General features: G+C 44.9%; 1 protein-coding gene across 1 annotated transcript in view; it reads right to left on the bottom strand.

Annotated features, from left to right (window-relative positions):
- Window positions 1–7,858: 7,858 nt before the first annotated feature.
- The window catches only part of WDR59 (WD repeat domain 59), a 108,407-nt gene continuing 103,131 nt past the window's right edge, over window positions 7,859–13,134 (bottom strand). Inside the window, exon 27 of the mRNA XM_060000882.1 lies at window positions 7,859–8,076. Coding sequence (XP_059856865.1) covers window positions 8,042–8,076 — 35 coding nt within the window. The 3' untranslated portion in view covers window positions 7,859–8,041. The remainder of the gene's footprint in view (window positions 8,077–13,134) is intronic.

Consider the following 13,134-nt stretch of genomic DNA (forward strand, 5'->3'; position numbering starts at 1 on the left):
GGGATCAGTAGTAGGGACACAGAATGCTGTGTGTTCCTGAGGAAACCTGTGGTGTGTTTCCAGAAGGCTGTATAGACACGAGGAGATGTGTGGTGTGGGTATGGATGTGTACCCAGAGAGCTGGTAGTGTGGACACAGAAGGCTTGTGTACCCAGGGGAACAGTGGTGTAGACATTGGTGGTGAAAGGACCTGAGGGCTCTTGTGTTGTGGACAGAGATGGTTGTGTGTGCCAGATGTGGCTTGGGTCTGGACACAGAAAACAGTGTGTGTTCTGAGAGGACTTAGCGTGTGGACAGGGAGGTCTGTGTGTCTCTGAGGGAATTCTGTGGAGGGGGGAAGTGGAAGGCTGTGTAGATGTGATGCAACTTGTGGGGTGGACACAGAAAACGGTGTGTCCCTGAGGGGACTTGTGGTGTGGATAGAGGACACAGAAGGCTGCGTAAACCCAAGGGCACAGAGACTCAGTAGTTAAAAAAAAAAGGCTGTGTGAACTTGAAGGGATGTCTGCTGCGGACCCCTGAGTCTGTGTAGGCGTCAGAGGAAACTCGTGATGTGGACAAAGAAAGCTGTGTGTCCCCGAGAGGACGCATGCTGTGCATACGAGGGTGTGTGCGCTCAAGACAACATGTGGAGTGGAAGCAGAAAGGGTTTGTTCCGGGGACCTCCCTGGTGGTCCAGTGGTTAAGACTCCGTGCTTCCACTGCAGGGGGCACGGGTTTGACCCCTGGTTGGGGAACTAAGATCCCACATGCTGTGTGGCACGGCAAAAGAAATACAAAGGAAGCTGTTTGTTTCCAAGATGACATGTGGTGGTGTGGAGGTAGACGTGTCGACATGTGCCCCCGTGTGATGTGGGCACAAAAGGCGGTGTGCCCCTGAGGAGACTTTCTGTGTGGATAGAAGGCTGTGAGCACCTAGGGGACTTGTGGTGTGTGTCCCTGAGGAAAATCGTGGTATAGACGAAAAAAGACTGTGCGTACCTGAGGGGACTTGTGATGCGGGCATAGGTGGCTCTTTGTACGCCGGGGGACACAGAAGGTGGCTGTACCCAGTTGAAATTGTGGTGTAGATACAGGAGGCTCTGAGTACCTGAGGAGACCTGTGGTGTGGTCACAGAAAACTGTCTGTAACCAGGAGACTTTCGGTTTGGGCAGAGAAGGCTGTGTGTGACCCAGGGAATGTGTGATGGAGACACAGAGGACTTGTGTACCTGAGTAGAATTGTGTGAACACAGCTAGCTGTGTGTACCTGAAGCAACTCCTGTGTTGGACATGAAGGCTCTGTGTTTGGAAGGCAAATGGTAGCAGGGAGGTAGAGATTCTAGTACCTGAGGTGACCCGTGAGGTCAACCTAGAAGGCTCTGGATACCTGAGACTGTGGTCTCCATGCTGTGGACACAGTAAACTGTGTTAGCCCAGGGGACTTACATGGACATGGAAGGCCACGTGTGCCCAAAGGGACATGTGGTGAGGAAGCCGAAGCCGTGACGGGGCTTGTGGTGTCGACATAGAAGGCTGTGTATGGCCAAGGGGACTTGTGGTGTGGATACAGGTCTAATCAAAAAAATACAGATAGGGCTTCCCTGGTGGCACAGTGGTTAAGAATCCACCTGCCAATGCAGGGCACATGGGTACGAGCCCTGGTCTGGGAAGATCTCACCTGCCACAGAGCAACAAAGCCTGTGTGCCACAACTACTGAGCCTGTGCTCTAGAGACTGCGAGTCACAACTACTGAGCCCACGTGCCACAACTACTGAAGCCCACGCACATAGAGCCCGTGCTCTGCAACAAGAGAAGCCACCGCCATGAGAAGCCCGTGCACCGCAACGAAGGGTAGCCTTCCCTCGCTGCAACTAAAGAAAGCCTGTGTGCAACAACGAAGACCCAGTGCAGCCAAAAATAAAATAAATAAAATAAATTTATTGAAAAAAAAGACAAGGATGCCTGCTTTAAAAAAAATACAGATAATAACAAATGTTGGTGAGAAGGTGGAGAAGTTGGAATTGCTGGTGGGAAAGTAAAATTGTGTATTTGCTTTGGAAAACAGTCTGACAGTCCAGTCCTCCCAACGTTAAACAAAGAGTCACCATATGACTCCATATGAAACTTAGGAGAAACGAAAACATATGTCCATGGAAAAACTTCCACATAAATGTTCACAGCAGCATGATTCATAATAAACAAAAAGCAGAAACAACCCAAATGTCCATCAACTGATGAATGGATGAACAAAATGTGGTATATCCATGAAATGGAATATTATTCAGCCATAAAAAGAAATGAGATTCAGATACATCTTACAACATGGATAAACCTTGAAAACGTTATGCTAAATGAAAGAAGCCAATCACAAAAGACTACATGACATGTATATGAAATGTCAATAATTGGCTAATCTCTAAAGACACAAAATAAACTGGTGGTTACCAGAAGCCAGGGGAAGAGGGGGAGGTTGAAGTCTATTCGTTTCCCGGGGCTGCCGTAATTATTGCCACAAACCTGGCAGCTTAAAACAACAGAAATGTATTCTCTCTCAGTTCAGGAGGCCAGAAGTCCAAAACCAAGGTGTCGGCAGGGTTGGTTCCCTCTGGAGGGTCTGAGGGAGAATCCCTTCCGTGTCTCTCTCCTGGCTTCTGGTGCTGGCTGGTGATCCCCTGATGCTCCTGGCTTGGGCTTTGTAACGCCAGCCTCTGCCTGCATCTTCACACTGCCTTCTCTCTGTATGTTCTCCTTTTTCTGTCTCTTATAAAGACACTCATCATTGGTTTAAAAAACCCTAATCCAGAATGATCTCATCTCATGATCCTTACTTTAATTACCTCTGCAAAGACACTTGTTCCAAAAAACGTCACATTTTGAGATTCCAAATGGAATCTCATACCTTTGGGGGCCACAATTCAACTCACTCGGGGGGTGCTGGCAATGGGGTACAGGGTTCCATTTTGGGGATGATATAAACGTTCTAAAATTGATTGTGGTGATGGTTGCATGACTTTATGAATATACTGTAAGGCATTAAACTGTGTACTTTAAAAATTATTTTAGGGCTTCCCTGGTGGTGCAGTGGTTGAGCGTCCGCCTGCCGATGCAGGGGACGCGGGTTCGTGCCCCGGTCTGGGAAGATCCCCCATGCCGCGGAGCGGCTGGGCCCATGAGCCATGGCCGCTGAGCCTGCGCATCCGGAGCCTGTGCTCTGCAACGGGAGAGGCCACAGCAGTGGGAGGCCCGCGTACCGCAAAAGAAAAAAAAAAAAAAAAAAAAGAACACATTTGAAAATTACTTTATTTTTATTTATTTATTTTTGGCTGCACTGGGTCTTCCTTGCTGCATGCGGGCTTTCTCTAGTTGTGTCGAGTGGGGGCTACTCTTTGTTGCCATGCGCGGGCTTCTCTTGTTGCAGAGCACGGGCTCTAGGCATGCGGGCTTCAGTAGTTGTGGCTCGTGGGCTCTAGAGCGCAGGCTTAGTAGTCGTGGCAGACGGGCTTAGTTACTCCGCGGCATGTGGGATCTTCCCAGACCAGGGATCGAACCTGTGTCCCCTGCATTGGCAGGCAGATTCTTAAATCACTGCGCCACCAGGGAAGTCCCTCAAGCACTCTTCTGAACACTAAGCATGTTGCTTATACTAGGATAATCTGAAGGTAATATCTTTTTCTTCCACGTCATTGACTACGTACCTCATTCATTGCGGGACAAACCCTAGGTTTTTTATTTATTTTTGGTGGGCTTTTTGTTTATTGGCTGGTTGGCTAGCTGATTGGTTGGTTTGCTAGAAGACAGCATAGTGTCTGTTGAAGCATTGGGTTTGGGGGGTTTGTTTTTTCCATTTTATTGAGATATAATTGACATACAGCTCTATGCGAGTTTAAGAGGTGTCTGATGATCTCACTTCTATGTGGAATCTAAAACAAAACAAAACAAAAATCACAGAAAATAGATAGTAGATCATATTTGTGGTTACCAGTGGTGAAGCACTGGTTTTTGAGTCAGAAGCCCTGAATCTACTGGAGGTCCTAACATTGATCCTGGTGACTTTAGCCAGCTTCTTATGCTAGTGAACACTGGTTTCTTTTGTCTTTTTTTTTTTTTTTTTTTTTGCGGTACATGGGTCTCTCACTGTTGTGGCCTCTCCCGTTGCAGAGCACAGGCTCCGGACGCGCAGGCTCAGTGGCCATGGCTCACGGGCCCAGCCGCTCTGCGGCATGTGGGATCCTCCCGGACCGGGGCACGAACCCGTGTCCCCTGCATCGGCAGGCGGACTCTCAACCACTGCACCACCAGGGAAGCCCCTTCTTTTGTCTTTTTAAAAAAAATTCTCACACAGATGAGAGCCATTCGTCCGACTGCGTAGTCTTGCAACTGCAAGATGAAATTTCCCCTTCGTCTGGTAAGGTATCTCTATCTTAGAGATGATAACAGTCCAGAACAGGAATGGCCAGGCGAATAATAGCAGGTGCTCCAAAGACTAGCCTGATTCTTGTGCAGCCGCAGGAGACACCATAGGCAGGACTGAGGCTCGCCATGGTTTTTCCCAAAGTGTGACTGTGACACAACTGTTGGTGTCCCGTCCCGATGCCTTCATTGGGGCATGCACCTGTCCTCCAGCTCCAGGGTGTTGGCTGCTAACTGCTCACCCCTACACCCTCCTCCTGTCCTTGGCTGGCCACCACGGCTTTGTCTGGAGATGCCTGGAAGGTTCTGCACCATCCTTGGAGGGAAGCCTGTGGCCAATGACTAATCTATGTGGGAGTACAACAGCCCTGCTCCCTTGCCTCTGGCTGTGTCTGGAAGGACAACCTCAGTGATACATGTCACATCCGAGAGCTCCCTGGGATCAGGCTGAAGCTACACTTAACCCAAAGAGCAAATGGGCTGGTTAGCAATGTCATGTCAAAGTCCCCTAGAACTCAAAGATTATCACAGTAGCAGCTGAGGATGACTTCCCAAACCCAACTGAATATTAAATCAGTAGTAAATTTGTAAACAAACAGAAAAAAACAGTATGCTTTACTTGGCACTATATTTTAGAAATCATTATTTAGATGTCCTTGAAAGGCAAACAACTTTTCCAGCAATGTTTGTCTACTGCTCACTTCATGATATAAATACTAAGCACATGAGGTCAGATACTGAGATTAAGGTTCAGATATCAGAATATCCCTTACCTTGATTTGACCCTTTGCTGGAAAGCCAGGACTCGTGTGGCTGTCAGGTTTTCATAGGGTAGAGGTGTATGGTGCTGTCTTCCATGCTTTTAAAATGCCGAAGGGAGCAAAGCCCACAGCGAGACCACACCCTTGAACGTCTTGCTGATTTCTGAAGAGAGTGAGTACCAGGGCAGATGCCACCTCCTCCTTGAAGGCCTCCCTAATGCCGTGGGCACGGCTCTCCTCCCTGTGTACTCCAGTGGTACTTGACACATTCCTCTCTGCATGGCCCAGTTCAGGGTAGATATTCAATAAATTGGTTAAGTGTAAACCTAATAAAGTTTTACGGGAAATTATGTGGAAGCCACCAATGGAAACTGAAATTGCCTAGTAGCCACATTAAAAAGATAAGAAGAAACCGGTGAAATTAATTTCAATAATATATTTTATGTAACTCAATATACCCCAAATATTATCAAGACAATATGCCATCACTATAGAAAACTTTAATGAGGTTTTTTTTTTTTGTTTTTTTTTTGTCCATGCTGCGAGGCATGCGGGATCTTAATTCTCCCACCAGGGAGAAATGTGTTTGAAAAGCAGTTGTTGAAGAGACTCACAGTGGAATTTATAGGAAGCTTCAGAGGAGGCTGAAGACCTGCACCTCAGATTTAAGCAGAGGGATTTTCTTTTCTAACTGTATTTTAAAGAATTTTTAAAAGAATTTTTAAATTAAAAAGTTTTAATTTTCTTAAAAAATTTTTGGAATGACAATTTTTAAAAAAAATTTTCTAAAAATTTAATTTTTAAGAATGACAGTTGTCCCACGTCCTGTCTTTGTCAGAGCTTCCACATTACAGCAAGCACATCTGGCAAGTTAAAAGGAGAAGAATTTAAACAGAAAACTATTCCTCCCCACCTCACTTTCTTATAACATACTTATATTCTTAGAGCATATTCATATTATATTCTTATAGCCTACTTCCCCCTTTTAGTCCACCCTTCTATAAGACATGTTGACAGCTTATGAGATTTCATTCATTCACTCAACAAACAGTTACTAAAGCATTACCCTCATCCTTTGGTTATACAAAGCTGACCGTGTTAGTAATGATTCTTGGTTGCAAGCAGCAGAAACCCACGCTACACACACAAAAAGAATATTTGGAAGAAATAGATGGGAGGGAGGAGAACTGGGTTTGGGAAATGGACAGGAAATAAGGCAGCGGTGGACGGTCAGCAAGCAGAAAGACAGACACCATTTTTTAGCAGAAACCATTTGGTCGGGATGCTACCACCATCACCGTGAACAAGGCCTAACCGTATCATCCTCTTTGTGTCGCTAGTTCAAGATTCTGTGTCCCAGGTGGGAGAAGTGATCGGCCAAGCCAGGTCCTATGTCCATACCCTAAGGGCCTGCGACAGGGAAAGAGTGCTTCTTATCCTTTGATGCTGTCACAGGGGAGGTAAACTCTACAAAGCCAGTGGTAGTGGCAGGGAGAGCTCAAAAATAGGAATGGCTGTGGTCGCCAAAATCAACTACACACTTGAGTAAGTAAGGCACTGACTTTCTGCTTAAGAAGCTCTCAGTCTTGGGCTTCCCTGGTGGCGCAGTGGTTAAGAATCCGCCTGCTAAAAAAAAAAAAAACAAAAATGAATCCACCTGCCAATGCAGGTACACGGGTTCGAGCCCTGGTCTGGGAAGATCCCACATGCCGTGGAGCAACTAAGCCTGTGTGCCACAACTACTGAGCCTGTGCTCTAGAGCCCGCGAGCCACAACTACTGAACCCGTGTGCCACAACTACTGAAGCCCGCATGCCTAGATCCCATGCTTCACAACAGGAGAAGCCACACAATGAGAAGCCCGCGCACCACGATGAAGAGCAGCCCCCTCTCGCCGCAACTAGAGAAAGCTCGAGCGCAGCAACGAAGACCCAACGCAGCCAAAAATAAATAAATTAATAAATTAAAAAAAAAAAAAGAAGCTCTCAGTCTTGAAGGAGAGACACATAACAGATAGATGAAACCCAACACAGAATAATAAAGACAATACCAGGGACATGATCAAGAAAAAGTACAGTGCCAGGCTCTGAGCACAAACTCTGCAGGCAGATGGATAAATCTTGGTTCTGCTAGGTGGAAGCTGCATGACCTTGAAAAGGCGTTTAACCTCTGGCTGCCTCCTCACTTGCAAAGAAAAGTTAACATTAGTAATCTCTTCAGAGGACTGCTATTAAATAAAGTATGCAAAGCAATTAGCATAGTGCCTGGTACACAGTAACACTTCAATAAATGTTAGCAATGATTATTACTAGAAAGGGCCATAGGAGCTCTACCAGAATTGGCAAAAAGCCCATCGTTCACTCACACAAAACTCCAACTTATGGGCTCTATCTACTCACATCTTCCCAGAAAATAGATTCATTTTCATTTTGTCTTTGGAAGCAGATAAGTGACTCTGCCTAAAACAGGAACATAAATTACAAACATATCTTCCAATCTTTTCCCCAGTCCCTCATTTCATATACAGAAAAATGGGCTGGGTTGGGTGGAGACAGGGAATAATAGTTGCATCAGATTCTCAGAAGGTTTAGCAACTTCAGAAACAAAGTTGGGGCCTCCACACTAGAAGAAAGCTGTGCAGAAGGAGATTTTTAATAATCATTGTGTTGGCAGAGGAATTGGAATTGCGTATACATACCCGAATATGGATGTCCGAGGAGGCTGGCTGAAGTTTCAAAAACATTACCACTCTTCCCTGACCCTCCATCCATCATCCTGCCATTATCTAATACTCTGGGATTGTTTAAGAGACGAGTGTTTCTCTTGATGGTTCCACAGACTTATCTTTGATCTCTGTCAAGTCAGAGAATTTTTTTCACATCTTGGTTTCATCCTCCAAAGCAGTGCTGTCCACTAGAGCTTTCTGTAAGGATGGAAATGTTCTGTATCTGTCCAATATGTGGCCACTAGTTAGTGATCAGTTGAACTATGGTTAGTGTGAATGAGACACTGAATTTTAAATTTTAATTAATTTAAATGGAAATAGTCACATGCGGCTAATGGTTACCATGCGGGATGGTTAATTCCACGTGTCAACTTGACTTGGCTAAGGGATGCCCAGAGAGCTGGTAAAGTATTATTTCTGGGTGTGTCTGGTAAGAGTGCTTCTATAAGAGATCAGCATTTGAAACAACACATTACTCAAGCAAAAGATTAATCAGGGTAATCAAAAGGTCACCCTGGGCTTCCCTGGTGGCGCAGTGGTTGAGAATCTGCCTGCTAATGCAGGGGACACGGGTTCGAGCCCTGGTCTGGGAGGATCCCACATGCCGCAGAGCAACTAGGCCCGTGAGCCACAACTACTGAGCCTGCGCTCCGCAACGAGAGGCCGCGATAGTGAGAGGCCCGCGCACCGCGATGAAGAGTGGCCCCCGCTTGCCACAACCAGAGAAAACCCTCGCACAGAAGAGAAGACCCAACACAGCAAAAATAAATTAATTAATTAATAAACTCCTACCCCCAACATCTTCTTTAAAAAAAAAAAAAAAAAGATCACCCTTACCAGTATGATTAGCAAATAGAACAAAAAGGCAGAGAAAGGGTGAATCACAGCACTGCCTTTAGGGCTTTAGGGCAAGACTCTGCCATCATCCACACACAACTACTCTCCTTTAGAAAAACAGCTCCTGGCTGCTGCTGGGCCTTAGTAGAGACTGAACACTTGACCGTGGGCCACCAAGTTACCACGTGACCTGAGCTGCCCATCATGAACTGGGTGTCATCTGACCCACCAAGCCATAATGTTGGGTGTGCATCATCAAATGGAACTGGTATATACACGATCTGGCCCAAGCAGGCCCTGAAAGCACAAGTAAGTTACACGATGAAGTGGCCCAAATGCCTGTGGTCCCACCCCTGCTACTCTGTCTTGTCTCTCCCAGGCTGTGCTTATGGCTTCATGGGCAGTTCCCTATCATCAACTGACAGAGGAAGTAATGACTCAGATCTGGCTTACAGACAGTTCTGTAGATACGTAGGTACCACCCACAAGTGGACAGCTGCAGCACTAGAGCCCCTCTCTGGGACATCCCTAAAAGAGGAAGGTGAAGGAGAATCCTCCCAGGGGTCAGAACGTCTAGCAGTGTACCTGGTTGTACGCTTAGCTTGGAAGGAGAAATGGCCATATGTGGGATTCTACACCAATTCATGGGCTGTAGCCAATGGTTTGGCTGGATGGTCAGGGACTTGGAAGGGACATGATTGGAAAATTGGGGACAAAGAAATTTTGGGAAAGAGGTACATGGAGAGGCCTCTCCGAATGGGCAAAATATGTGAAGAAGATATTTTTGCCTCCTGTGAATTCTCACCAAAGCGTGAACTCAGCAAAAGAGGATTTTAATGATCAAGTGGATGGATGCCTTTTCGTGGTTACCAATCAGCCTCTTTCCCCAGCCACTCCTGTCATCACCCAATGGGCTCATGAACAAAGTGGCCATAGTGGCGGGGATGGAATTTTACGCATGGGCTCAGAAATATGGACTTGCATTCACTGAGGATGACCTGGCTATGACCACCAACTGTCCAACTGGTCAGAAGCAGAGAACAACACCGAGCCCTTGATACGGAACCATTCTCTGGGGTGCTCAGCCATCCACCTGGTGGCAGCTTGACTGCATTGGACTGTTTCCATCATGGAAGGGGCAGCATTTTGTCTTTATTGCAATACTGGCAGACCTCGGAGATACTGCAGGTTTGGTTCCAGACCACCGAAATAAAGTGAATATCACAATAAAGTGAGTCACATGAACTTTCTCGTTTCCCAGTGTAAATAAAAGTTACGTTCATACTATATTGTAGTCTTTTAAGTGTGCAATAGCATTACATTTTTTAAAAAAGTACATATCTTAATTTAAAAATACTTTATTGCTAAAAAAACCCGCTAACCGTAATCTGACGACACGGGGCTGCCACAAGCTTCGATTTGTCAAAACACTGTATTTGCAAACCACAACAAAGTGAAGTGCAATAAAACGAGGTGTGCCTGTAGACACTTCCTCTGGATACAGATTTCCCTTCCCTGTACACAATGCTTCTGCCAAAACTACCATCCATGGACTTACAGAATGTTTTCTCCATCATCGTGGTACTCTACACAGCATTGCTTCTGATCAAGAACCTCACTTTATGGTAAAAGAAGTACAGTAATGGGCCCATGCACATGGAATTTACTGGTCTTATCATGTCACCACCATCCTGAAGCAACTGGTTTGACAGAATGGTGGCATAGCCTTTTGAAGACTCAGTGACAGCGCGAGCTAGGTAGCTAGGTAGCTGGAGAACCTTGTAGGACTGGGGCAAGGTTCTCCAAGAGGCTATGTACTTGTTAAAGCACTTACCACATGCCTGGGATTGTGCCTGGCCTGAGATGTGGAGGCAGGCAAAAATGGCCCTTGTCCTGGGGGAGCTTATGTTCTAGGGACAGAGCCAGCTGCAATATGGGTGGGGCTACAACGGGAGGGGCAGAAAGCACAGGGAGAGGTGGGTGGGAGGCACCGATCCTGGGGTGGGGGGATGCACACATCCACCAAGGTCTCTCTCTTTTGACTTCAGAAAGCCAGTTTTCCCTGGTGGTCCAGTGGTTAAGACTCTGAGCTGCCAATGCAGGGGGCGCAGGTTCGATCCCTGGTCGGGGAACTAAGATGCCACATGCCGCAGAGTGCGGCCAAAAGATAAACAACAACAACAACAAATATATATATATATATATAAGGAACAAATTCGGAAGAAATATTTGTAACATATATAATAAAATTTTTTTTAAAAAGTCAGTTTTGAGTGAAGTAAGTCAGACAAAGACAAATATCATATGATACTGCTTATATGTGGAATTTTTAAAAAAAAGGGTACAAATGAACTTATCTACAAAACAGAAACAGAGGCACAGATGTAGAAAACAAACTTATAGTTACCAGGGGGTAAGGTGGGGGAGGATAAACTGGGAGGTTGGGATTGACATGCACACACGATTATATATGAAATAGATAACTAATAAGGACCTACTGGAGAGCACAGGGAACTCTACTCAATACTCTGTAATGACCTATATGGGAAAAGAATCTAAAAAAAAAAAAGAGTAGATATATGTATACGTGTAACTGATTCACTTTGCTGTACACCTGAACCTAATACAACACTGTAAATCAACTATACTCCAATTTTTTAAAAAAGCCAGTTGTTCCCCTGGAAACTCTTCATTTAAGAGCTCAGATGGGGCTTCCCTGGTGGCACAATGGTTAAGAATCCGTCTGCCAATGCAGGGGACACAGGTTCAAGCTCCGGTCCGGGAAGATCCCACATGCCGTGGAGCAACTAAGCCCGTGCGCCACAACTACTGAGCCTGCGCTCTAGAGCCCGCAAGCCACAACTACTGAGTCTGTGAGCCACAACTACCAAAGCCCGCGCGCCTAGAGCCTGTGCTCCGCAACAAGAGAAGCCACTTTAATGAGGAGCCCGCGCAACGCAACGAAGAGTAGCCCCCGTTCGCCACAACTAGAGAAAGCCTGTGCGCAGCAACGAAGACCCAATGCAGCCAAAAATAAATAAATAAATTTATTTCTTTTAAAAAAAGAGCTCAGAAAACCCCCTCCAGGGCCCAGTTCCATTCTTATGGTCACCACACATAACCTTACATATTCTATTAAAATGAAAATGGAAAGACCAAACATTATCGTTAGATTACTCTTGAAAAATACATTTGGACACCTCTTCCCATTTCGCCCATGCCCCCCAAAGTTTAACTTTTTGAAGGTGGTTAAAAAGTACAAACTCCCAAAAGTTTTTACATTTGAAGATGGTCAAAAGGTACAAACTTCCAGTTACAAGATAAATAAGTCCTGGGAATGTAATGGATAGTATGGTGAATATAGTTAACAATACTGTATTGTGCATTTGAAAGTTGCTAAGAGAGTAGATCTAGAAGTTCTCATCACAAGAAAAAAAATTGTAACTATGTGAGGTGATGGACGTTAACTAAACTTATTGTAGCAATCATTTCACAATTTAGACATATATCAAATCATTATGTTGTACATCCAAAACCAATATAACGTTATATGTCAATTATATCTCAATTTTAGAATTTGAAAAAAAAGAAAAATAGATCACTAATATTTACTCTTCCATTAAACAAGATTGAACATCACTTACAAAATCTGGTGATAAAGTCATGCCGTGAGTATAAAGCAACCAAATATTTACCCCTTAGAATAAATCAGAGAAAAGGAGACATATAGTTAAGGACAAATTTCCTACTCATAAAAATGTTTACATTATTAATAATATTATATTAATAATTACCTTGTTAATTACCTATTGTTAGTAATTACATTATTAATAATATTAAAAGGACTTCCCTGGTGGAGAAGTGGTTAAGAATCCGCCTGCCAATGCAGGGGACACGGGTTCAAGCCCTGGTTCGGGAAGATTCCACATGCCGTGGAGCAGCTAAGCCGTGTGCCATAACTACTGAGCCTATGCTCTAGAGCCCTTGAGCCACAACTACTGAGCCCACATGCCACAACTACTGGAGCCCGTGCACCTAGAGCCTGTGCTCTGCAAGAAGAGAAGCCACCGCAATGAGAAGCCTGCTAACTGCAAAGAAGAGTAGCCCCCGCTTGCCACAACTAGAGAAAGCCCGCATGCAGCAATGAAGACCCGACATAGCCATAAATAAGTAAATAAATAAATTTATTTATCTACTAAAAAAATAATATTAACCATCTTGTTAATCATCAACAATAAATGCTCAATAAATGTACCCACTTAGAACCTGGATATTTATTAGCTACCCAAGCATTGATCAACCTTGCCTTGTTTCCTGAGATCTTGACAATCTGTGTAGTTTAAAAGAAGAAAGTATTTTCCTACAGAGCCAAGACTCTTTTTTAAAAAAAAAATTTATTCTTTTTGGAAGGATTTCTAG

This window comes from Delphinus delphis, chromosome 20, assembly GCF_949987515.2.
Source record: "Delphinus delphis chromosome 20, mDelDel1.2, whole genome shotgun sequence".
NCBI classification, from domain to species: domain Eukaryota; kingdom Metazoa; phylum Chordata; class Mammalia; order Artiodactyla; family Delphinidae; genus Delphinus; species Delphinus delphis.